The 25,836-nt window shown below is 61.9% G+C and overlaps 1 protein-coding gene across 1 annotated transcript; it reads left to right on the forward strand.

The window, feature by feature from the left end:
- Nucleotides 1-7,894: 7,894 nt before the first annotated feature.
- LOC132388995 (cobalamin binding intrinsic factor-like) lies at nucleotides 7,895-21,235 on the forward strand (the record flags this gene model as incomplete). Its single annotated transcript, XM_059961411.1, has 7 exons — nucleotides 7,895-8,008; nucleotides 9,752-9,892; nucleotides 11,552-11,673; nucleotides 16,970-17,147; nucleotides 18,653-18,833; nucleotides 20,868-20,986; nucleotides 21,111-21,235. Coding segments are annotated over 7 exons (917 nt in total), but the record flags the coding sequence as incomplete, so codon positions are not given.
- Nucleotides 21,236-25,836: the final 4,601 nt, after the last annotated feature.

Raw genomic sequence — 25,836 nt, forward strand, 5'->3', positions numbered from 1 at the left:
GGTGACGGAGACGGGGAGGGGTGTGGGGGAGGGTAGGGAGTGACGGAGACGGGGAGGTGTGTAGGGGAGGGAGAGGGTAATGAAGACGGGGAGGGGTGTAGGGGAGGGAGAGGGTAATGAAGACGGGGAGGGGTGTAGGGGAGGGAGGGGGTGACGGAGACGGGTAGGGGTGTGGGGGAGGGAGGGGTGACGGAGACGGGAAGGGGTGTAGGTGAGGGAGGGGGTGACAGAGACGGGGAGAGGTGTAGGGGAGGGAGGGGTGACGGAGACGGGGAGGGGTGTAGGGGAGGGAGGGGGTGATGGAGACGGGGAGGGGTGTAGGGGAGGGAGGGGTGACAGAGATGGGGAGGGGTGTAAGGGAGGGAGGGGTGTAGGAGAGGGAGGGGGTGACTGAGATGGGAAGGGGTGTGGGGGAGGGAGGGGGTGACGGAGATGGGGAGGGGTGTAGGGGAATGAGGGGGTGACGGAGACGGGGAGGGGTGTAGGGGAGGGAGGGGTGACGGAGACGGGGAGGGGTGTAGGGGAGGGAGGGGGTGATGGAGATGGGAGGGGAGTAGGGGAGGGAGGGGGTGATGGAGATGGGGAGGGTGTAGGGAGGGAGGGGGTGACGGAGACGGAGAGGGGTGTAGGGAGGGAGGGGGTGACGGAGATGGGGAAGGGTGTAGGTGAGTGAGGGGTGACAGAGACGGGGAGGGGTGTAGGGGAGGGAGGGAGTGACGGAGACGGGTAGGTGTGTAAGGGAGGGAGGGGTTGACGGAGACGGGGAGGGGCGTGGGGAGGGAGGGGGTGAGGGAGAAGGGGAGGGGTGCAGGGAGGAAGGGGTGACGGAGACGGGGAGGTGTGTAGGGGAGGGAGGGGGTGACGGAGATGAGGCGGGGTGTAGGGGAGGGAGGTGGTGACGGAGACGGGGAGTGGTGTAGGGGAGTGAGGGGGTGACGGAGATGGGAGGGGTGTAGGGGAGGGAGGGGGTGACGGAGACGGGGAGCGGTATAGGGGACTGAGGCGGGTGACGGAGATGGGGAGGGGTGTAGGGGAGGGAGGTGGTGACGGAGACGGGGAGGGGTGTAGGAGAGTGAGGGGGTGACGGAGATGGGGAGGGGTGTAGGGGAGTGAGGGGTGACGGTGATGGGGAGGGGGTGTGGGGAGGGAGGGGGTGACGGAGACGGGAGGGGTGTAGTGGAGTGAGGGGGTGACGTAGATGGGGAGGGGTGTAGGGGAGGGAGGGGGTGACGGAGACGGGGAGGGGTGTGGGGAGTGAGGGGGTGATGGGGATGGGGAGGGGTGTATGGGAGGGAGGGGTTGACAGAGTTGGGGTGGGAGGGGGTGACGGAGCCAGGAGGGGTCTAGGGGAGGGAAGGGGTGACGGAGATGTGCAGGGGTGTAAGGGAGGGAGGGGTGACGGAGACGGGGAGGGGTGTGGGGAGGTAGGGAGTGACGGAGACGGGGAGGGGTGTAGGGGAGGGAGGGGGTGACGGAGATGTGCAGGCGTGTAGGGGAGGGAGGGGGTGACGGAGATGGGGACGGGTGTAGGTGAGGGAGGGGGTGATGGAGACGGGGAGGTGTGTAGGGGAGGGAGAGGGTACTGAGACGGGGAGGGGTGTAGGGGAGTGAGGGGGTGACGGAGATGGGGAGGGGTGTAGGGGAGGGTGGTGGTGACGGAGACGGGGAGGGGTGTAGGGGAGTGAGGGGGTGACGGAGATGGGGAGGGGTGTAGGGGAGGGAGGGGTGACGGAGACGGGGAGGGGTGTAAGGGAGGGAGGGGGTGACTGAGATGGGGAGGGGTGTAAGGGAGGGAGGGGTGTAGGAGAGGGAGGGGGTGACTGAGATGGGGAGGGGTGTGTGGGAGGGAGGGGGGTCACGGAGACGGGGAGGGGTGTAGGAGAATGAGGGGGTGACGGAGACGGGGAGGGGTGTAGGAGAATGAGGGGGTGACGGAGACGGGGAGGGGTGTATGGGAGGGAGGGGTTGACAGAGATGGGGTGGGAGGGGGTGACGGAGCCAGGGAGGGGTCTAGGGGAGGGAAGGGGTGACGGAGATGTGCAGGGGTGTAAGGAGGGAGGGGTGACGGAGACGGGGAGGGGTGTGGGGGAGGTAGGGAGTGACGGAAACGGGGAGGGGTGTAGGGGAGGGAGGGGGTGACGGAGATGTGCAGGGGTGTAGGGGAGGGAGGGGGTGACGGAGATGGGGACGGGTGTAGGTGAGGGAGGGGGTGATGGAGACGGGGAGGTGTGTAGGGGAGGGAGAGGGTAATGAAGACGGGGAGGGGTGTAGGGGAGGGAGGGGGTGACGGAGATGGGGAGGGGTGTAGGGGAGGGAGGGGGTGACGGAGACGGGGAGGGTGTAGGTGAGGGAGGGGGTGAGAGACGGGGAGAGGTGTAGGGGAGGGAGGGGTGACGGAGACGGGGAGGGGTGTAGTTGAGGGAGGGGGTGAGAGACGGGGAGAGGTGTAGGGGAGGGAGGGGGTGATGGAGACGGGGAGGGGTGTAGGGGAGGGAGGGGTGACGGAGATGGGGAGGGGTGTAAGGGAGGGAGGGGTGTAGGAGAGGGAGGGGGTGATGGAGATGGGGAGGGGAGTAGGGGAGGGAGGGGGTGATGGAGATGGGGAGGGGTGTAGGGGAGGAAGGGGGTGACGGAGACGGGGAGGGGTGTAGGGGAGGGAGGGGGTGACGGAGACGGGGAGGGGTGGTAGGGGAGGGAGGTGTGATGGAGATGGAGGGGTGTAGGGAGGGAGGGGGTGACGGAGACGGGGAGGGGTGTAGGGGAGGGAGGGGGTGACGGAGACAGGGAGGGGTGTAGGGGTGGGAGGGGTGACAGAGACGGGGAGGGGTGTAGGGGAGGGAGGGAGTGACGGAGACGGGTAGGTGTGTAAGGGAGGGAGGGGTTGACGGAGACGGGGAGGGGCATGGGGGAGGGAGGGGGTGAGGGAGACGGGGAGGGTGTAGGGAGGGAGGGGTGACGGAGACGGGGAGGGGTGTAGGGGAGGGAGGGGGTGACGGAGATGAGGAGGGGTGTAGGGGAGGGAGTGGGTGACGGAGACGGGGAGGGGTGTAGGGGAGTGAGGGGGTGACGGAGACGGGGAGGGGTGTAGGGGAGTGAGGGGGTGACGGAGATGGGGAGGGGTGTAGGGGAGGGAGGGGTGACGGAGATGGGAGGGGTGTAGGGGAGGGAGGGGGTGATGGAGACGGGGAGGGGTGTAGGGGAGGGAGGGGGTGATGGAGACGGGGAGGGGTGTAAGGGAGGGAGGGGTGTAGGAGAGGGAGGGGTGACTGAGATGGGGAGGGGTGTAAGGGAGGGAGGGGTGTAGGAGAGGGAGGGTGTGACTGAGATGGGGAGGGGTGTGTGGGAGGGAGGGGGTGACCGAGACTGGGAGGGGTGTAGGAGAATGAGGGGGTGACGGAGACGGGGAGGGGTGTATGGGAGGGAGGGGTTGACAGAGATGGGGTGGGAGGGGGTGACGGAGCCAGGGAGGGTGTAGGGGAGGGAAGGGGTGACGGAGATGTGCAGGGGTGTAAGGGAGGGAGGGGTGACGGAGACGGGGAGGGGTGTGGGGGAGGTAGGAGTGACGGAGACGGGGAGGTGTGTAGGGGAGGGAGAGGGTAATGAAGACGGGGAGGGGTGTAGGGGAGGGAGAGGGTAATGAAGACGGGGAGGGTGTAGGGGAGGGAGGGGTGACGGAGACGGGTAGGGGTGTGGGGGAGGGAGGGGTGACGGAGACGGGAAGGGGTGTAGGTGAGGGAGGGGGTGACAGAGACGGGGAGAGGTGTAGGGGAGGGAGGGGTGACGGAGACGGGGAGGGGTGTAGGGGAGGGAGGGGGTGATGGAGACGGGGAGGGGTGTAGGGGAGGGAGGGGTGACAGAGATGGGGAGGGGTGTAAGGGAGGGAGGGTGTAGGAGAGGGAGGGGGTGACTGAGATGGGAAGGGGTGTGGGGGAGGGAGGGGGTGACGGAGATGGGGAGGGGTGTAGGGGAATGAGGGGGTGACGGAGACGGGGAGGGGTGTAGGGGAGGGAGGGGTGACGGAGACGGGGAGGGGTGTAGGGGAGGGAGGGGGTGATGGAGATGGGGAGGGGAGTAGGGGAGGGAGGGGGTGATGGAGATGGGGAGGGGTGTAGGGGAGGGAGGGGGTGACGGAGACGGAGAGGGGTGTAGGGGAGGGAGGGGGTGACGGAGATGGGGAAGGGTGTAGGTGAGTGAGGGGTGACAGAGACGGGGAGGGGTGTAGGGGAGGGAGGGAGTGACGGAGACGGGTAGGTGTGTAAGGGAGGGAGGGGTTGACGGAGACGGGGAGGGGCGTGGGGGAGGGAGGGGGTGAGGGAGAAGGGGAGGGGTGCAGGGAGGAAGGGGTGACGGAGACGGGGAGGTGTGTAGGGGAGGGAGGGGGTGACGGAGATGAGGCGGGGTGTAGGGGAGGGAGGTGGTGACGGAGACGGGGAGTGGTGTAGGGGAGTGAGGGGGTGACGGAGATGGGAGGGGGTGTAGGGGAGGGAGGGGGTGACGGAGACGGGGAGCGGTATAGGGGACTGAGGCGGTGACGGAGATGGGGAGGGGTGTAGGGGAGGGAGGTGGTGACGGAGACGGGGAGGGGTGTAGGAGAGTGAGGGGGTGACGGAGATGGGGAGGGGTGTAGGGGAGTGAGGGGGTGACGGTGATGGGGAGGGGTGTGGGGAGGGAGGGGGTGACGGAGACGGGGAGGGGTGTAGTGGAGTGAGGGGGTGACGTAGATGGGGAGGGGTGTAGGGGAGGGAGGGGGTGACGGAGACGGGGAGGGGTGTGGGGAGTGAGGGGGTGATGGGGATGGGGAGGGGTGTATGGGAGGGAGGGGTTGACAGAGTTGGGGTGGGAGGGGGTGACGGAGCCAGGGAGGGGTCTAGGGGAGGGAAGGGGTGACGGAGATGTGCAGGGGTGTAAGGGAGGGAGGGGTGACGGAGACGGGGAGGGGTGTGGGGGAGGTAGGGAGTGACGGAGACGGGGAGGGGTGTAGGGAGGGAGGGGGTGACGGAGATGTGCAGGCGTGTAGGGGAGGGAGGGGGTGACGGAGACAGGGAGTGGTGTAGGTGAGGGAGGGGGTGATGGAGACGGGGAGGTGTGTAGGGGAGGGAGAGGGTACTGAAGACGGGGAGGGGTGTAGGGGAGGGAGGGGGTGACGGAGATGGGGAGGGGTGTAGGGGAGGGAGGGGGTGACGGAGACGGGGAGGGTGTAGGTGAGGGAGGGGGTGAGAGACGGGAGAGGTGTAGGGGAGGGAGGGGTGACGGAGACGGGGAGGGGTGTAGTTGAGGGAGGGGGTGAGAGACGGGAGAGGTGTAGGGGAGGGTGGGGTGACGGAGACGGGGAGGTGTGTAGGGGAGGGAGGGGTGACGGAGATGGGGAGGGGTGTAAGGGAGGGAGGGGTGTGTGGGAGGGAGGGGGTGATGGAGATGGGGAGGGGAGTAGGGGAGGGAGGGGGTGATGGAGATGGGGAGGGGTGTAGGGGAGGAAGGGGGTGACGGAGACGGGGAGGGGTGTAGGGGAGGGAGGGGGTGACGGAGACGGGAGGGGTGTAGGGGAGGGAGGTGTGATGGAGATGGAGGGGTGGTTGGGGAGGGAGGGGGTGACGGAGACGGGGAGGGGTGTAGGGGTGGGAGGGGTGACAGAGACGGGGAGGGGTGTAGGGGAGGGAGGGAGTGACGGAGACGGGTAGGTGTGTAAGGGAGGGAGGGGTTGACGGAGACGGGGAGGGGCATGGGGGAGGGAGGGGGTGAGGGAGACGGGGAGGGGTGTAGGGAGGGAGGGTGACGGAGACGGGGAGGGGTGTAGGGGAGGGAGGGGGTGACGGAGATGAGGAGGGGTGTAGGGGAGGGAGGTGGTGACGGAGACGGGGAGGGGTGTAGGGGAGTGAGGGGATGACGGAGATGGGGAGGGGTGTAGGGGAGGGAGGGGGTGACGGAGACGGGGAGGGGTGTAGGGGAGTGAGGGGGTGACGGAGATGGTGAGGGGTGTAGGGGAGGGAGGTGGTGACGGAGACGGGGAGGGGTGTAGGGGAGTGAGGGGGTGACGGAGATGGGGAGGGGTTGTAGGGGAGGGAGGGGTGACGGAGACGGGAGGGGTGTAGGGGAGGGAGGGGGTGATGGAGACGGGGAGGGTGTAGGGGAGGGAGGGGGTGATGGAGACGGGGAGGGGTGTAAGGGAGGGAGGGGTGTAGGAGAGGGAGGGGGTGACTGAGATGGGGAGGGGTGTAAGGGAGGGAGGGGTGTAGGAGAGGGAGGGGGTGACTGAGATGGGGTGTGTGGGAGGGAGGGGGTGACCGAGACTGGGAGGGGTGTAGGAGAATGAGGGGGTGACGGAGACGGGGAGGGGTGTATGGGAGGGAGGGGTTGACAGAGATGGGGTGGGAGGGGGTGACGGAGCCAGGAGGGGCGTGGGGGAGGGAGGGGGTGAGGGAGAAGGGGAGGGGTGCAGGGAGGAAGGGGTGACGGAGACGGGGAGGTGTGTAGGGGAGGGAGGGGGTGACGGAGATGAGGAGGGGTGTAGGGGAGGGAGGTGGTGACGGAGACGGGGAGTGGTGTAGGGGAGTGAGGGGGTGACAGAGATGGGGAGGGGTGTAGGGGAGGGAGGGGGTGACGGAGACGGGGAGGGGTATAGGGGACTGAGGGGGTGACGGAGATGGGGAGGGGTGTAGGGGAGGGAGGTGGTGACGGAGACGGGGAGGGGTGTAGGGGAGTGAGGGGGTGACGGAGATGGGGAGGGGTGTAGGGGAGTGAGGGGGTGACGGTGATGGGGAGGGGTGTGGGGAGTGAGGGGGTGACGGAGACGGGGAGGGGTGTAGGGGAGTGAGGGGGTGACGGAGATGGGGAGGGGTGTAGGGGAGGGAGGGGGTGACGGAGACGGGGTGGGGTGTGGGGAGTGAGGGGGTGATGGGGATGGGGAGGGGTGTAGTGGATGGAGGGGGTTACGGAGACGGGGAGGGGTGTGGGGAGTGTGGGGGTGACGGAGACGGGGAGGTGTGCGGGAGAGAGGGGGTGACGGAGACGGGGAGGGTCGTGGGGGAGGGAGGGGGTGACGGAGACGGGGAGGGGTGTAGGGGAGGGAGAGGGTGACGGAGACGGGGAGGGGTGTAGGGGAGGGAGGTGGTGACGGAGACGTGGAGGGGTGTAGGGGAGGGGGGGTTGACGGAGACGGGGAGGGGTGTAGGGGAGGGAGGGGGTGACGGAGACAGGGAGGGGTGTAGGGGAGGGAGGGGGTGACGGAGACGGGTCGGGGTGTGGGGGAGGGAGGGGGTGACGGAGACAGGGAGGGGTGTGGGGGGGGAGGTGGTGACGGAGACGGGGAGGGGTGTTGGGGAGGGAGGTGGTGATGAGAAGGGGATGGGTGTAGGGGAGGGAGGGTGTGACGGAGACGGGGAGGGGTGTAGGAGAGGGAGGGGGTGACGGAGACGGGTCGGGGTGTGGGGGAGGGAGGGGGTGACGGAGACAGGGAGGGGTGTGGGGGGTAGGTGGTGACGGAGACGGGGAGGGGTGTGGGGGGTAGGTGGTGACGGAGACGGGGAGGGGTGTAGGGGAGGGAGGGGTGACGGAGACGGGGAGGGAGGGGGTGACAGAGACGGGGAGGGGTGTAGGGGAGGGAGGGGGTGACGGAGACGGGGAGGGGTGTAGGGGTGGGAGGGTCTGACGGAGACGGGGAGGGGTGTAGGGGAGGGAGGGGGTGACGGAGACAGGGAGGGGTGTAGGGGGGGGAGGGGGTGATGGAGACGGGGAGGGGTGTTGGGGAGGGAGGTGGTGATGGAGAAGGGGATGGGTGTAGGGAGGGAGGGTGTGACGGAGACGGGGAGGGGTGTAGGAGAGGGAGGGGGTGATGAGACGGTGAAATGCGTACTGCAGGGTGGAGTAGGTAACCCTCTGCGCTCTCCCCCACCCCCAGGCCACTCGTTCTCCAGCGGCATGCTGGGCCTCTACGTCCTGGCACTGAGAGCCTCGTGTGTCGACCCTGCCAGGTCACCGATCACACAAACACATCCCCCATCGACCTGGTCCGGTACTGCAGGACAAGCTGGCAGCTGAGATGAACAGTATCGGTGAGGAGAGTGGTTGGGGGGGTGGCGAGGGGAGGGGCCGTCTCACCCCCTCTGGAGTTAAATGCAACACTTCCTCCCAAGTATCATCCATGGTTGCCTGTCTCTCAAATGCCCCTGAACCCACCGGGACATTCCACACACCCACCACTCTCTGTGTGACCTTCCTACCTCTCCGACTTTCCCCCACCCCCCACCACCGGATGCTCCAAGAATCCATCTTGGACAACGACTCCCATCCACTCCATAATGTACCGGTTAGGCACAGGAGTACATTCAGCCAGAGACTCATTCCACCGAGATGTAACACTGAGCGTCATAGGAAGTCATTCCTGCCTGTGGCCATCCATCAACTTTACAACTCCTCCCTCGGAGTGTCAGACCCCTGAGCCAATAGGCTGGCCCTGGACTTATTTCCACTGGGCATGATTAACTTTTATTTAATTATTTCTGGTTTTCTGTTGCTATATTTCTACACTGTTCTTGGTTGGTCCGACTGTAACAAAACCAATTTCCCTCGGGATCAATAAAGTCTGTCTGTCTGTCTTTCTGTGTTTCTGTCTCTCCGTGTGTGCGGGTTGGGGAGGCGGAGTATTGACCTCTTACTGATCAATCTCTCTCTCTAACCCCCTCTCTCCCGCTCTCCCTCCCTCACTCTCCCTGTCCTCTCGCCCCCCCCCTCTCCTTCCCTCTCTCCACCTTTCACCCCCTGGCTCTCCCTCCCTCCCCCTCGCTGCCTCTCACTGCCCCTCTCTCCCCTCTCTCTCCCTCCCTCACTCTCCCTGTCCTCTTGCCCCCCCTCCCCTTCCCCCTCTCCACCTCTGTCCACCTTTCACCCCCTGGCTCTCCCTCCCTCCCCCTCGCTGCCCCTCTCTCCCCTCTCTCTCCCTCCCTCACTCACTCTCCCTGTCCTCTCGCCCCCCCCCCTCTCCTTCCCCCTCTCCACCTTTCACCCCCTGGCTCTCCCTCCCTCCCCCTCGCTGCCCCTCTCTCCCCTCTCTCTCCCTCCCTCACTCACTCTCCCTGTCCTCTCGCCCCCCCCTCTCCTTCCCCTCTCCACCTTTCACCCCCTGGCTCTCCCTCCCTCCCCCTCGCTGCCCCTCTCTCCCCTCTCTCTCCCTCCCTCACTCTGCCTGTCCTCTCGCCCCCCCCTCTCCTTCCCCTCTCCACCTTTCACCCTCTGGCTCTCCCTCCCTCCCCCTCGCTGCCCCTCCCTCCCCCTCGCTGCCCCTCTCTCCCCTCTCTCTCCCTCCCTCACTCTCCCTGTCCTCTCGCCCCCCCCTCTCCTTCCCCCTCTCCACCTTTCACCCCCTGGCTCTCCCTCCCTCCCCCTCGCTGCCCCTCCCTCCCCCTCGCTGCCCCTCTCTCCCCCTCTCTCTCCCTCCCTCACTCTCCCTGTCCTCTCGCCCCCCCTCTCCCCTTCCCCCTCTCCACCTTTCACTCCCTGGCTCTCCCTCCCTCCCCCTCGCTGCCCCTCTCTCCCCTCTCTCTCCCTGCCTCACTCTCCCTGTCCTCTCGCACCCCCCCTCTCCTTCCCCCTCTCCACCTTTCACCCCCTGGCTCTCCCTCCCTCCCCTCGCTGCCCCTCCCTCCCCCTCGCTGCCCTCTCCCCTCTCTCTCCCTCCCTCACTCTCCCTGTCCTCTCGCCCCCCCCCCTCTCCCCCCCCCCCTCTCCACCTTTCACCCCCTGGCTGCCCCTCCCTCAGTCACGGACGCTCGCCCGGTGACATCCTACTATGAGGTGGCGCTGGCCCTGCTCGGCCTCTGCGAGATCGGCTCCCCGGTGAGTGAGATGGACGTCCAGGCTTTCTCGGACGCTGTGAGGAAGGGTTTCGTCACACAGGTCGGTGAGTGAAATCGGAGCTGGGGGGGGGGGGGGGAGAGAGTGGAGGGAGAGAGGGTAGAGGGAGATGGGGAGGGAGTGAGAGAGTGGAGGAGAGAGGGTAGAGGGAGATGGGGAGGGAGGGCGTGAGAGAGTGGGTAGAGGGAGATGGGAGGGAGGGAGTGAGAGTGGGTAGAGGGAGATGGGGAGGGAGGGAGGGAGAGAGGGTAGAGGGAGATGGGGAGGGAGGGAGTGAGAGTGGGTAGAGGGAGATGGGGAGGGAGGGAGTGAGAGTGGGTAGAAGGAGATGGGGAGGGAGGGAGTGAGAGAGAGAGTGGAGGGAGAGAGGGTAGAGGGAGATGGGGAGAGAGGGCGTGAGAGAGAGTGGAGAGACGGTAGAGGGAGATGGGGGAGGGAGGGTGTGAGAGAGAGAGTGGAGGGAGAGAGGGTAGAGGGAGATGGGGAGAGAGGGCGTGAGAGAGAGTGGAGAGACGGTAGAGGGAGATGGGGAGGGAGGGTGTGAGAGAGAGAGTGGAGAGACGGTAGAGGGAGATGGGGAGGGAGGGAGAGAGAGAGAGAGAGGAGGGAGATTGGGAGGGAGGGAGTGAGAGAGTGGAGGGAGAGACGGTAGAGGGAGATGGGGAGGGAGGGAGGGACGGCAGTGGGAGATGGGGAGTGAGGGAGGGAGAGACGGTAGAGGGAGATGGGGAGGGAGGGAGTGAGAGAGAGAAGAGGGAGAGAGGGTAGAGGGAGATTGGGAGGGAGTGAGAGAGAGAGTGGAGGGAGAGAGGGTAGAGGGAGATGGGGAGAGAGGGAAGTGAGAGAGAGAGAGGAGGGAGATTGGGAGGGAGGGAGTGAGAGAGTGGAGGGAGAGAGGGTAGAGGGAGATGGGGAGGGAGGGCGTGAGAGTGGGTAGAGGGAGATGGGGAGGGTGGGAGTGAGAGTGGAGGGAGAGAGGGTAGAGGGGGATGGGAGGGAGGGAGTGAGAGAGAGAGTGGAGGGAGAGGGTAGAGGGAGATGGGGAGGGAGGGAGTGAGAGAGAGAAGAGGGAGAGACGGTAGAGGGAGATGGGGAGGGAGGGAGGGAGAGACGGTAGAGGGAGATGGGGAGGGAGGGAGGGAGAGACGGTAGAGGGAGATGGGGAGGGAGGGAGTGAGAGAGAGAAGAGGGAGAGAGGGTAGAGGGAGTTGGGGAGGGAGGAAGGGAGAGACGGTAGAGGGAGATGGGGAGGGAGGGAGTGAGAAAGAGAAGAGGGAGAGAGGGAGGGAGGGAGGGAGAGACGGTAGAGGGAGATGGGGAGGGAGGGAGGGAGAGACGGTAGAGGGAGATGGGGAGTGAGGGAGGGAGAGACGGTAGAGGGAGATGGGGAGGGAGGGAGTGAGAGAGAGAAGAGGGAGAGAGGGTAGAGGGAGATGGGAGGGAGGGAGGAGAGACGGTAGAGGGAGATGGGGAGGGAGGGAGTGAGAAAGGAGGGAAGGGGAGGATGGAGGGTATGACTCGTTTCTGAGTGATGCAGCTGAGGGAGGACAGAGCTGTTGAAGAGGAGGCCAACGGGGGAGATCGGGAGGAGAAGCAGGGAGCGGAAAGGGAGGGGAGCGAATGTCCAGACTCAGCCCCCATTGCTCTCGGCCCTTTGGCAGACACCGAGGCCGTCTCGGCCCTGGCCCTCCGCTGCCTCCAACAGGGAAGTTCCAGCCCGAGGACACCGTGAGGGACGCCCGGCTCAAGCTGACCCTGGAGCTGTACAGTGCGCGGACCGACCAGCACACCATCGGCAACATCTACAGCACCGGGCTGGCCGCGCAGGTGGGCACAGGGTGATCCCACAGAGGGAGAGGTCACGGAGTGTGGGGAGGGAGGGGGTGACGGAGACGGGGAGGGAGTGGGTGACGGAGATGAGGAGGGGTGTAGGGGAGGGAGAGGGTGACGGAGATGGGGAGGGAGGGGTGTGACGGAGACGGGGAGGGGTGTAGGGAGGGAGAGGGTGACGGAGATGGGAGGGAGGGGTGTGACGGAGACGGGGAGGGGTGTAGGGGAGGGAGAGGGTGATGGAGACGGGGAGGGGTGTAGGGGAAGGAGGGGGTGACGGAGACGGGGAGGGAGGGGGGTGACGGAGACGGGGAGGGAGGGGGTGATGGAGATGGGGAGGTGTGTAGGGGAGGGAGGGGTGACGGAGACGGGGAGGGGTGTGGGGGAGGAGGGAGAGACGGAGATGGGTGGGGTGTAGGGGAGGGAGAGGGTGACGGAGACGGGGAGGGGTGTGGGGGAGGGAGGGGGAGACGGAGACGGGGAGGGGTGTAGGGGAGGGAGGGGTGTGACGGAGACGGGGAGGGGTGTAGGGGAGGGAGAGGGTGATGGAGACGGGGAGGGAGGGGGTGACGGAGACGGGGAGGGGTGTAGGGGAGGGAGAGGCTGACGGAGACGGGGAGGGAGGGGGTGATGGAGACGGGGAGGGGTGTAGGGGAAGGAGGGGGTGACGGAGACGGGGAGGGAGGGGGTGACGGAGACGGGGAGGGAGGGGGTGATGGAGATGGGAGGTGTGTAGGGGAGGGAGGGGGTGATGGAGATGGGGAGGGGTGTAGGGGAGGGAGGGGTTGACGGAGATGGGGAGGGGTGTAGGGGAGGGAGAGGGTGACGGAGACGGGGAGGGGTGTAGGGGAGGGAGGGGGTGACGGAGACGTGGAGCGGTGTGGGGGAGGGAGGGAGAGACGGAGACGGGGAGGGGTGTAGGGGAGGGAGGGGTAACGGAGACGGGGTGGGGTGTAGGGGAGGGAGGGGGTGACGGAGATGGGGAGGGGTGTGGAGGAGGGAGGGGTGACGGAGATGGGGAGGGGTGTAGGGGAGGGAGGGGGTGACGGAGACGGAGTGGGGTATAGGGGAGGGAGGGGGTGATGGAGACGGGGAGGGGTGTATGTGGAGGAGGGAGGGGTGACGGAGATGGGGAGGGGTGTAGGGGAGGGAGGGGGTGACGGAGATGGGGAGGGTGTAGTGGAGGGAGAGGGTGACGGAGACGGGGAGGGGTGTGGGGTTGGGAGGGGGTGACGGAGACGGGAGGGGTGTAGGGGAGGGAGTGGGTGACGGAGACGGGGAGGGGTGTAGGGGAGGGAGGGGGTGACGGAGACGGGGAGGTGAGTGGGAGGGAGGGGTGATGGAGAAGGGGAGGGGTGTAGGGGAGGGAGGGGGGTGACGGAGACAGGGAGGTGTGTAGGGGAGGGAGGGGGTGACGGAGACGGGGAGGGGTGTAGGGGAGGGAGGGGGTGACGGAGACGGGGAGGGGTGTTGGGGAGGGAGGGAGGGGTGACGGAGACGGGGAGGGGTGTGGGGAGGGAGGGGGAGACGGAGACGGGGAGGGGTGTAGGGGAGGGAGGGGTGATGGAGACGGGGAGGAGTGTGGAGGAGGGAGGGGTGACGGAGATGGGGATGGGTGTAGGGGAGGGAGGGGTAACGGAGACGGGGTGGGGTGTAGGGGAGGGAGGGGGTGACGGAGATGGGGAGGGGTGTGGAGGAGGGAGGGGTGACGGAGATGGGGAGGGGTGTAGGGGAGGGAGGGGGTGACGGAGACGGAGTGGGGTATAGGGGAGGGAGGGGGTGATGGAGACGGGGAGGGGTGTGGAGGAGGGAGGGGTGACGGAGATGGGGAGGGGTGTAGGGGAGGGAGGGGGTGACGGAGATGGGGAGGGGTGTAGTGGAGGGAGAGGGTGACAGAGACGGGGAGGTGAGGGGGAGGGAGGGGTGATGGAGACGGGGAGGGGTGTAGGGGAGGGAGTGGGTGACGGAGACGGGGAGGGGTGTAGGGGAGGGAGGGGGTGACGGAGACGGGGAGTGAGTGGGAGGGAGGGGTGATGGAGAAGGGGGAGGGGTGTAGGGGAGGGTGGGGGTGACGGAGACAGGAGGTGTGTAGGGGAGGGAGGGGGTGACGGAGACGGGGAGGGGTGTAGGGGAGGGAGGGGGTGACGGAGACGGGGAGGGGTGTTGGGGAGGGAGGGAGGGGTGACGGAGACGGGGAGGGGTGTGGGGGAGGGAGGGGGTGACGGAGACAGGGAGGTGTGTAGGGGAGGGAGGGGGTGACGGAGACGGGGAGGGGTGTAGGTGAGGGAGGGGATGATGGAGACGGGGAGGGGTGTAGGGGAGGGAGTGGGTGACGGAGACGGAGTGGGGTATAGGGAGGGAGGGGGTGATGGAGACGGGGAGGGGTGTGGAGGAGGGAGGGGTGACGGAGATGGGGAGGGGTGTAGGGGAGGGAGGGGGTGACGGAGATGGGGAGGGGTGTAGTGGAGGGAGAGGGGTGACAGAGACGTGGAGGTGAGGGGGAGGGAGGGGTGATGGAGACGGGGAGGGGTGTAGGGGAGGGAGTGGGTGACGGAGACGGGGAGGGGTGTAGGGGAGGGAGGGGGTGACGGAGACGGGGAGGGGTGAGGGGGAGGGAGGGGTGACGGAGACGGCGAGGGTGTAGGGGAGGGAGGGGGTGACAGAGTCAGGGAGGGTGTGGGGGAGGGAGGGGGTGATGGAGACGGGGAGGGGTGTAGGGGAGGGAGAGGGTGACGGAGACAGGGAGGTGTGTAGGGGAGGGAGGGGGGTGACGGAGACAGGGAGGGGTGTGGGGGAGGGAGGGGGTGACGGAGACAGGGAGGTGTTTAGGGTGGGAGGGGGTGACGGAGACGGGGGGGGGGTGTAGGGGAGGGAGGGGGTGACGGAGACGGGGAGGGGTGTAGGGGAGGGAGGGGGTGACGGAGACGGGGAGGGGTGTAGTGGAGGGAGGGGGTGATGGAGACGGGGAGGGGTGTGGGAGAGGGAGGGATGATGGAGACGGGGAGGGGTGTGGGGGAGGGAGGGGGTGATGGAGACGGGGAGGGGTGTAGGGGCGGGAGGGGTGACGGAGACGGGGAGGGGTTTAGGGGAGGGAGGGGGTGACGGAGACGGGGAGGGGTGTAGGGGAGGGAGGCGGTGACGGAGACGGGGAGGGGTGTAGTGGAGGGAGGGGGTGACGGAGACGGGGAGGGGTGTAGGGGAGGGAGGGGGTGATGGAGACGGGGAGGGGTGTTGGGTTGGGAGGGGGTGATGGAGATGGGGAGGGGTGTCGGGGAGGGAGGGGGTGATGGAGACGGGGAGGGGTGTACGGGAGGGAGGGGGTGATAGAGACGGCGAGGGGTGTTGGGGAGGGAGGGATGATGGAGACGGGGAGGGGTGTGGGGGAGGAGGGGTTGACGGGGACGGGGAGGGGTGTGGGGGAGGGAGGGGATGACGGAGATGGGGAGGGGTGTGGGGGAGGGAGGGGTGACGGAGACGGGGAGGGGTGTAGGGGAGGGAGGGGGTGACGGAGACGGGGAGGGGTGTTGGGTTGGGAGGGGGAGACGGGGAGGGGTGTTGGGGTTGGGAGGGGGTGATGGAGATGGGGAGGGGTTGTGGGGGAGGGAGGGGTGACGGAGACGGGGAGGGGTGTAGGGGAGGGAGGGGGTGACGGAGACGGGGAGGGGTGTTGGGTTGGGAGGGGGTGATGGAGATGGGGAGGGGTGTGGGGAGGGAGGGGGTGATGGAGACGGGGAGGGGTGTACGGGAGGGAGGGGGTGACAGAGACGGCGAGGGGTGTTGGGGAGGAGGGATGATGGAGACGGGGAGGGGTGTGGGGGAGGGAGGGGTTGACGGAGACGGGGAGGGGTGTGGGGGAGGGAGGGGGTGACGGAGACGGGGAGGGGTGTGGGGGAGGGAGGGGTGACGGAGACGGGGAGGGGTGTAGGGGAGGGAGGGGGTGACGGAGACGGGGAGGGGTGTTGGGTTGGGAGGGGTGATGGAGATGGGGAGGGGTGTGGGGGAGGGAGGGGGTGACGGAGACGGGGAGGGGTGTAGGGGAGGGAGGGGTGACGGAGACGGGGAGGGGTGTTGGGTTGGGAGGGGGTGATGGAGATGGGGAGGGGTGTGGGGAGGGAGGGTGTGATGGAGACGGGGAGGGGGTGTTGGGTTGGGAGGGGGTGACGGAGATGGGGAGGGTGTGGGGGAGGAGGGTGTGATGGAGACGGGGAGGGGTGTTGGGTGGGAGGGGGTGATGGAGATGGGGAGGGGTGTGGGGGAGGGAGGGGTGATGGAGACGGGGAGGGGTGTACGGGAGGGAGGGGGTGACAGAGACGGCGAGGGGTGTTGGGGAGGGAGGGATGATGGAGACGGGGAGGGGTGTGGGGGAGGGAGGGGTTGACGGGGACGGGGAGGGGTGTAGGGGAGGGAGGGGATGACGGAGATGGGAGGGGTGTGGGGGAGGGAGGGGTGACGGAGACGGGGAGGGGTGTGGGGGAGGGAGGGGTTGACGGGGACGGGGAGGGGTGTAGGGGTGGGAGGGGGTGACGGAGATGGGAGGGGTGTGGGGGAGGGAGGGGGTGACGGAGATGGGGAGGGGTGTTGGGGAGGGAGGGATGATGGGGACGGGGAGGGGTGTGGGGGAGGGAGGGGGTGACGGGGACGGGGAGGTGTGGGGGAGGGAGGGGATGACGGAGATGGGGAGGGGTCGTGGGGGAGGGAGGGGTGACGGAGACGGGGAGGGGTGTGGGGGAGGGAGGGATGATGGAGATGGGGGGTGTAGGGGAGGGAGGGGGTGACGGAGACGGGGAGGGGTGAAGTGGAGGGAGGGGGTGACGGAGACGGGGAGGGGTGTAGGGGAGGGAGGGGGTGACGGAGATGGGGAGGGGTGTGGGGGAGGGAGGGGTTGACGGGGACGGGGAGGGGTGTAGGGGTGGGAGGGGGTGACGGAGACGGGGAGGGGTGTGGGGAGGGAGGGGGTGACGGAGACGGGGAGGGGTGTAGGGGAGGGAGGGGGTGACGGAGATGGGAGGGGTGTGGGGGAGGGAGGGGGTGACGGAGACGGGGAGGGGTGTTGGGGAGGGAGGTGGTGACGGAGACGGGGAGGGGTGTAGGGGAGGGAGGGGTGACGGATACACGGAGGGGTGTGGGGAGGGAGGGGGGTGACGGAGACGGGGAGGGGTGTGGGGGAGGGAGGGTGTGACGGAGACGGGGAGGGGTGTGGGGGAGGGAGGGGGTGACGGAGACGGGGAGGGGTGAAGGGGCGGGAGGGTGTAGTCTATGATGTCTAACCCCCCCCCCACTCCTCAATCTCCAGGCCTTATTCGCCAACGAGGATATCATCCCGCCCGCAGTTTGGGGCGCCAGGGAGGTCCTGCAGGAGCTCGGAGCCCTGGCCGAGCTGGGGGCGTTCCAGGTCCCCGTCTCCGCCTCGCAGGTCCTCCCCGCCCTCCTCCGGAAGTCGTTTCTCGATGCCGGCCGGATACCCTGCTCCGGTAATCTTCCGCACCTCCCCCCTGCCGACCCTCACAGTGAAGTATATTAAAAAACTTCTCCTGTCCACTTTGATGTTGTCCGCGAACTTGCTTCCATATCTCATCTTTTTCCCTTCTGATGATTTTTTAATTGCTCTCTGCAGGTTTTTAAAGACTCCCCACTAATTTTTGCTTTGTTGAATGTCCTTTCTTTTGCTTTCACAATGGCTTTGACTTCCCTCATCAGCCACGGTTGCGCTATTTTGCCATTTGAGTCTTTCTTCATTTTTGGAATTCCCGTCTCCTGCACCTTCCTCATTTTTCTCAGAAACACACGCCATTTCTGCTCTGCCGACATCCCTGACATCAGCTTCTTCCAATCTACTTTGTCCAGCTCCTCTCTCTCAACCCTATAACCGTATAACAATTACAGCACGGAAACAGGCCATCTCGGCCCTTCTTGTCCGTGCCGAACGCTTACTCTCACCTAGTCCCACCGACCCGCACTCAGCCCATAACCCTCCATTCCTTTCCTGTCCATATACCTATCCAATTTTACTTTAAATGACAATACCGAACCTGCCTCTACCACTTCTACTGGAAGCTCGTTCCACACAGCTACCACTCTCTGAGTAAAGAAATTCCCCCTCGTGTTACTCTTAACCTTTTGCCCCCTAACTCTCAACTCATGTCCACTTGTTTGCATCTCCCCTACTGTCAAAGGAAAAAGCCTATCCACGTCAACTCTATCTATCCCCCTCATAATTTTAAACATCTCAATCAAGTCCCCCCTCAACTTTCTACGCTCCAAAGAACAAAGACCTAACTTGTTCAGCCTTTCCCTGTAACTTAGGTGCTGAAACCCAGGTAACACTCTAGTAAATCTCCTCTGTACTCTCTCTATTTTGTTGATATCTTTTCTATAATTCAGTGACCAGAACTGTACACAATACTCCAAATTCGACCTTACCAATGTCTTGTACAATTTTAACATTACATCCCAACTCCTATACTCAATGCTCTGATTTATAAAGGCCAGCATACCAAAAGCTTTCTTCAGCACCCTATCCACACGAGATTCCACCTTCAGGGAACTATGCACCATTATTCCTAGATCACTCTGTTCTACTGCATTCCTCAATGCCCTACCATTTACCGTGTATGTCCCAATTGGATTATTCCTACAAAAATGTAGCACCTCACACTTATCAGCATTAAACTCCATCTGCCATCGTTCAGCCCATTCTTCTAACTGGCCTAAATCTCTCTGCAAGCTTTGAAAACCTACTTCATTATCCACAACACCACCTATCCCAGTATCAAATGCATACTTACTAATCCAATTTGCCACCCCATCACCCAGATCATTAACGTATATGACAAACAACATTAGACCCAGTACAGATCCACATGAGAATTCTCACGCTCGAGCTTTCTACACAAAAAAAACTTTTGCACCGACGATAAAGACGCTTCGAACTCTGAACATTAACCTGATTCCTCCGGCCCCCCCCCCCCCCGATCAGCGACCGTTCAGTCTGGACCGGTGACGTACGGCCTGTCGGAGATCTCGGTACGCTACACCGTGAAGAGAGATGAGGGATGCACGCACGCCTGCTCCCACTCCGTCGTCGTCACCGTCCCCGCAGGCTCGACCATCCTGGACGTGATGAAGGTGGCTGCGTTGAAAGACCCTGGGGACTTCAAGTGAGTGCAGAGGAGGCAGCGTAGAGAAGAGGGGTTCCCCTGACGCGGGGTGACGGGCCGGTGTGTGTCGGTGAGGGGAGTCGGGAGGTCACATAACGGTTGTGCAAGAGGTTGGCGAGGAAAGTGTTTTGGGAGTGGTGCCATTGACACTCGGACAGGGACACGGATAGGAAAGGTTTAGAGGGATACGGGTGGTCCGTCTGTGGAAGGAGCTGCCGGAGGAAGAGGTCGAGGCAGGTATATTAACGACATTCGGACAGGGACACGGAGAGGAAAGGTTTAGAGGGATAAGAGTGGACCATCTGTGGAAGGAGCTGCCGGAGGAAGTGGTCGAGCAGGTACATTAACGACACTCGGACAGTGATACTGATAGGAACGGTTTAGAGGGATACGGGTGGTCCGTCTGTGGAAGGAGCTGCCGGAGGAAGTGGTCGAGGCAGGTACATTAACGACACTCGGACAGGGACACGGAGAGGAAAGGTTTAGAGGGATACGGGTGGTCTGTCTGTGGAAGGAGCTGCCGGAGGAAGTGGTCGAGGCAGGTACATTAACGACACTCGGACAGGGACACGGATAGGAAAGGTTTAGAGGGATACGGGTGGTCCGTCTGTGGAAGGAGCTGCCGGAGGAAGTGGTCGAGGCAGGTACGTTAAAGACACTCGGACAGGGACACGGATAGGAAAGGTTTAGAGGGATACGGGTGGTGCGTCTGTGGAATGAGCTGCCGGAGGAAGTGGTCGTGGCAGGTACATTAACGACACTCGGACAGGGACACGGATAGGAAAGGTTTAGAGGGATACGGGTGGTCCATCTGTGAAAGGAGCTGCCGGAGGAAGTGGTCGGGGCAGGTACATTAACGACACTCGGACAGGGACACGGATAGGAAAGGTTTAGACGGATACGGGTGGTACGTCTGTGGAAGGAGCTGCCGGAGGAAGTGGTCGGGGCAGGTACATTAACGACACTCGGACAGGGACACGGATAGGAAAGGTTTAGAGGGATACGGGTGGTCCGTCTGTGGAAGGAGCTGCCAAAGGAAGTGGTCGGGGCAGGTACCTTAACGACACTCGGACAGGGACACGGATAGGAAAGGTTTAGAGGGATACGGGTGGTCCGTCTGTGGAAGGAGCTGCCGGAGGAAGTGGTCGAGGCAGGTACATTAACGACACTTGGACAGGGACACGGATAAGAAAGGTTTAGAGGGATACGGGTGGTCCGTCTGTGGAAGGAGCTGCCGGAGGAAGTGGTCGAGGCAGGTACATTAACGACACTCGGACAGGGACACGGATAGGAAAGGTTTAGAGGGATACGGGTGGTCCATCTGTGGAAGGAGCTGCCGGAGGAAGTGGTGGAGGTGGGTACATTAACGACACTCGGACAGGGACACGGAGAGGAAAGGTTTAGAGGGATACGGGTTGTCCGTCTGTGGAAGGATCTACCGGAGGAAGTGGTCGAGGCAGGTACATTAACGACACTCGGACAGGGACACGGATAGGAAAGGTTTAGAGGATACGGCTGGTCCATCTGTGGAAGGAGCTGCCGGAGGAAGTGGTCGAGGCAGGTACATTAACGACACTCGGACAGGGACACGGAGAGGAAAGGTTTAGAGGGATACGGGTGGTCCGTCTGTGGAAGGAGCTGCCGGAGGAAGTGGTTGAGGCAGGTACATTAACGACACTCGGACAGGGACACGGATAGGAAAGGTTTAGACGGATACGGGTGGTACGTCTGTGGAAGGAGCTGCCAAAGGAAGTGGTCGGGGCAGGTACATTAACGACACTCGGACAGGGACACGGTTAAGAAAGGTTAGAGGGATGATGGGAATCTGGGCAGGACTGGGTCGAAACTCCTGTCTATATGACTGTGACAGAGGAGGATTTCAGCCAAGGGGAAGGGGAGGGAGGGGAGGGCAGAGGAAGGGGGATAATTCAGTCAGAGGCGTCCTTCTGTGGTTAGGTGGGTGGGGTGAGCCATCAGTCCCGAACTCACTCACTCTCTCTCTCTCTCTCTCTCTCTCTCACCGCCCCTCTCCAGATTCTCCACAGAACGCTCTGCTTGGGGCGAATACGTCGTCAGCATCGGGGGTACTGAGGCCAACACCCGGGACAAGACCTACTGGCAGTTCCTCGTCGGTTCGCGCCCCATTCCTGTAGGTGAGTCTGCTCCCCGACAGACGTTCCCCCCTCCCCTGGCTGCAGTTGTGTCGAGTTTTGGCCTAACCCTGTGACTCGTGCCCTCTATCCCTATCCGGCCTCCCTCACTCCACTCTCCCTCCAGGTGTGGCTGCCTACAAGCTTTCCGATGGGGACCACGTCGTCGCCAAGTTCACCACGTATTGACCGCCGTCGCGCGGATCGGCCGTGTCCTCGCCTCCTCCTGAATAAACTCTGAACGAATCTCCCTCAGCAATCGGTGTCTGAACGAGTGATTGCATTCCGACGTGGCGGGGCACAGATTGACCCAGGGTTTCGGAGTCCCAGCCTGGGGGGGGGGGGGGCAAACGGCTTGCTCCGGTCCATCCGTGGCTGCGGAGGGTGGGGGGGGGGGGGGGGCGGTGGCGAGGTCCCTCGGAGGGGTGAGGTGTTTCTGCGTCACGCCCCAGGTTGGGTTGGGGGTGGAGTCATGTTCAAATCTCAGCACAGGGAGGAGGTCTGGAGTTGGGTCTCTCCCTCTCTCCACTCATTCCTCACTAACCCCACTGTCACTTCCCCCCCCTCTCTCTCCAGACCTCTCCTAACCTTTCTCTCTCCTTCCCATCTCTGACACTCTCTCTCTTACTCCCTCCCTATATCTCTCTCTATCTCTCTCTCTCTCCATCTCTCTCTCTGCACCCCCCTCGCTAAACTCTCCCAGTCTGTTAATTTCTTCAGCCTCCGAGACAGAGAGAGAGACAGAGAGACAGAGACAGAGAGAGACGGTGAGAGAGAGAGGGAGGCGGAGGGAGGGAGAGGGAGAGAGAGAGAGTGAGAGGGAGAAAGTGAGGGAGAGAGAGAGGGAGAGGGGGAGAGAGTGAAAGAGAGGGAGAGAGGGAGGGGGAGAGAGGGAGGGGGAGAGAGCGAGAGGGAGAGAGAGAGGGAGGGGAGAGAGAAAGTGAGGGCGAGAGAGTGAGAGGGAGAGAGAAATTGATGGGCAGAGAGAGATGGGAGAGAGGAGGAGAGGGAAAGGGGAAATGAGGGAGAGAGGTCGAGAGGGGGGGTGCAGTGCGAGTGGAGAGGGAGGGAGATAGGCACAGAGAGTGGATGAGGAGGGTCAGAGGTGAGAGAAAAGGGAAGGGGAGAGAGAGAGTGGGGATAGAGAGAGAGAGGGGGGAGAGTGGGGATAGAGGGAATAGAGAGAGAGAGAGAGTGGGGATTGAGAGAGGGAGGAGTGAAGGGGAGAGAGGAGAGAGTGGGGATAGACTTTATCCTATCTTGTCCTGTGTCACCAAGTACTCCATCACTTCATCCCTAACAATTGACTCCAACGTCTTCCCAACCGCTGGGGCCAGGCGAACTGGCCTGTAATTTCCTTTCTGCTGCCTTCCTCCTTTCTTAAAGAGCAGAGTGACGTTTGCAGCTTTCCAGCCCTCCGGCACCATGACAGAGTCCGACGAGTTTTCAAAGATCGTTTCTAATGCCACCACAATCTCCAACGCTACCTCTTTCAGAACCCTAGGGAGCAGTTCCTCTGGTCCGGGTGACTTATGTACCTTTAGTTCTTTCAGTTTTTGACACTAACTGCACCCACCTCTCTTCCTTCACTCAGTACAACGTCAGGCTCACTGCTAGTGTCTTCCACAGTGAAGACCGATGCAAAATACTCATTCAGTTCATCTGCCATTTCCTTGGCCCCCAATGTTATTATTTCCCCTGCCTCACTTTCTTTCTCCTGGACCCACCTTCATTTCTCTTTTAATTTTAAAAACTTTAAAAAAAGTTTTAAAAACTTTAAAAAGTTTGAAAAAACTTTTCCTGTCCACTTTGATATTGTTCACGAACTTGCTTCCATATCTCATCTTTTTCCCTTCTAATGATTTTTTAAATTGCTCTCTGCAGGTTTTTAAAGACTCCCCACTAATTTTTGCTTTGTTGAATGCCCTTTCTTTTGCTTTCACAATGGCTTTGACTTCCCTCGTCAGCCACGGTTGCGCTATCTTGCCATTTGAGTCTTTCTTCGTTTTTGGAATTCCCGTCTCCTGCTCCTTCCTCATTTTTCTCAGAAACACACGCCATTTCTGCTCTGCTGACATCCCTGACATCAGCTTCTTCCAATCTACTTTGTCCAGCTCCTCTCTCTCAACCCTATAACCGTATAACAATTACAGCATGGGAACAGGCCTCCTCGGCCCTTCTAGTCCGTGCCGAACGCTTACTCTCACCTAGTCCCACCGACCCGCACTCAGCCCACAACCCTCCATTCCTTTCCCGTCCATATACCTATCCAATTTTACTTTAAATGACAATACCGAACCTGCCTCTACCACTTCTACTGGAAGCTCCTTCCACACAGCTACCACTCTGAGTAAAGAAATTCCCCCTCGTGTTACCCTTAAACTTTTGCATGCTAACTCTCAACTCATGTCCTCTCGTTTGAAGCTCCCCTACTCTCAAAGGAAAAAGCCTATCCACGTCAACTCTATCTATCCCCCTCATAATTTTAAATACCTCTATCAAGTCCCCCCTCAACCTTCTACGCTCCGAAGAATAAAGACCTAACTTGTTCAACCTTTCACTGTAACTTAGGTGCTGAAACCCAGGTAACATTCTAGTAAATCTTCTCTGTACTCTCTCTATTTTGTTGACATCTTTTCTATAATTCGGTGACCAGAACTGTACACAATACTCCAAATTCGGCCTCACCAATGCCTTGTACAATTTTAACACTACATCCCAACTCCTATACTCAATGCTCTGATTTATAAAGGCCAGCATACCAAAAGCTTTCTTCACCACCCTATCCACATGAGATTCCACCTTCAGGGAATCTTGCACCATTATTCCTAGATCACACTGTTCTACTGCATTCCTCAATGCTCTACCATTTACCGCGTATGTCCCAATTGGATTATTCCTACAAAAATGTAGCACCTCACACTTATCAGCATTAAACTCCATCTGCCATCGTTCAGCCCACTCTTCTAACTGGCCTAAATCCCTCCAGAAGCTTTGAAAACCTACTTCATTATCCACAACGCCACCTACCTAAGTATCATCTGCATACTTACTAATGCCCTCTGCAGCTTCTTTCGTTCCTGTGCAGTAGCCCCTCCACATACCAGACAGCGATGGAGCCTGTCAGAATGCTCTCCACGGTACAACTATAGAACTTCTTGAGTGTATTTGTTGAAATGCCGAAACTCTTCAAACCCCTAATAAACTACAGCCGCTGTCTTGCCTTCTTTATAATTACATCGATATGTTGGGGCCAGGTTAGATCCTCAGACAGACAGAGGGAGGGGACGGAGAGGGAGAGGGAGGGAGGGGACAGAGAGAGAGAGAGGGAGGGAGGGAGGGAGGGGATGGAGAGACAGACAGACATACTTTACAGTCGCACCAACCAAGAATAGTGAAGAAATATAGCATTATAAACCCAGAACTAATTAAATAATAATGTTAATCTTGCCCAGTGGAAATAAGTCCAGGACCAGCCTATTGGCTCAGGGTGTCTGACACTCCGAGGGAGGAGTTGTAAAGTTTGATCCCACAGGCAGGAATGACTTCCTGTGACGCTCAGTGTTACATCTCGGTGGATTGAGTCTCTGGCTGAATGTACTCCTGTGCCTAACCAGTACATTATGGAGTGGATGGGAGACATTGTCCAAGATGGCATGCAACTTGGACAGCATCCTCTTTTCAGACACCACCGTCAGAGAGTCCAGTTCCACCCCCACAACGTCACTGGCCTTACGAATGGGTTTGGAGTGGAGTGGACATTATGGAGTGGATGGGAGTCATTGTCCAAGATGGCATGCAACTTGGACAACATCCTCTTTTCAGACACCACCGTCAGAGAGTCCAGTTCAACCCCCACAACATCACTGGCCTTACGAATGAGTTTGTTGATTCTGTTGGTGTCTGCTACCCTCAGCCTGCTGCCCCAGCACACAACAGCAAACATGATAGCACTGGCCACCACAGACTCGTAGAACATCCTCAGCATCGTCCGGCAGATGTTAAAGGACCTCAGTCTCCTCAGGAAATAGAGACGGCTCTGACCCTTCTTGTAGACAGCCTGAGTGTTCTTTGACCAGTCCAGTTTATTGTCAATTGGTATCCCCAGGTATTTGTAATCCTCCACCATGTCCACACTGACCCTTGGATGGAAACAGGGGTCACCGGTGCCTTAGCCCTCCTCAGGTCCACCACCAGCTCCTTAGTCTTTTTCACATCAAGCTGCAGATGATTCTGCTCGCACCGTGTGACAAAGTTTCCCACCGTCGCCCTGAACTCAGCCTCATCTCCCTTGCTGATGCATCCGACTATGGCAGAGTCATCAGAGATCCTGACACCCAGGAACCGACTCGACTGAGAGACTTTGCTTTCTCCCCATCAGATTTCAAGTGGAACACAATCGTGTTGTGATCACTGGTTCTGAAGGGTTCTTTTACCTTAGGCTCCCTAATCGCCTCCGGTTCATTACATCACACCCAATGCTGTATAGTTGGTCCAAGTCAAGTCAAGTTTATTGTAATTTACACCATAAACTGCTGGTACAGTACACAGTGAAAACGAGACAAGGTTCCTCCAGGACCCTGGTGCCACATGAAACAACACAAAACCACACTAGACTGTGTGAGACAGCACAAAACCACACTAGACTGTGTGAGACAGCACAAAACCACAGAAGACTGTGTGAGACAGCACAAAACTACACTAGACTGTGTGAGACAGCACAAAACCACACTAGACTGTGTGAGACAGCACAAAACCACACTAGACTGTGTGAGACAGCACAAAACCACAGAAGACTGTGTGAGACAGCACAAAACTACACTAGACAGTGTGGGACAGCACAAAACTACACT

Source organism: Hypanus sabinus, unplaced genomic scaffold (genome assembly GCF_030144855.1).
Source record: "Hypanus sabinus isolate sHypSab1 unplaced genomic scaffold, sHypSab1.hap1 scaffold_452, whole genome shotgun sequence".
Classification (NCBI taxonomy): Eukaryota; Metazoa; Chordata; class Chondrichthyes; order Myliobatiformes; family Dasyatidae; genus Hypanus; species Hypanus sabinus.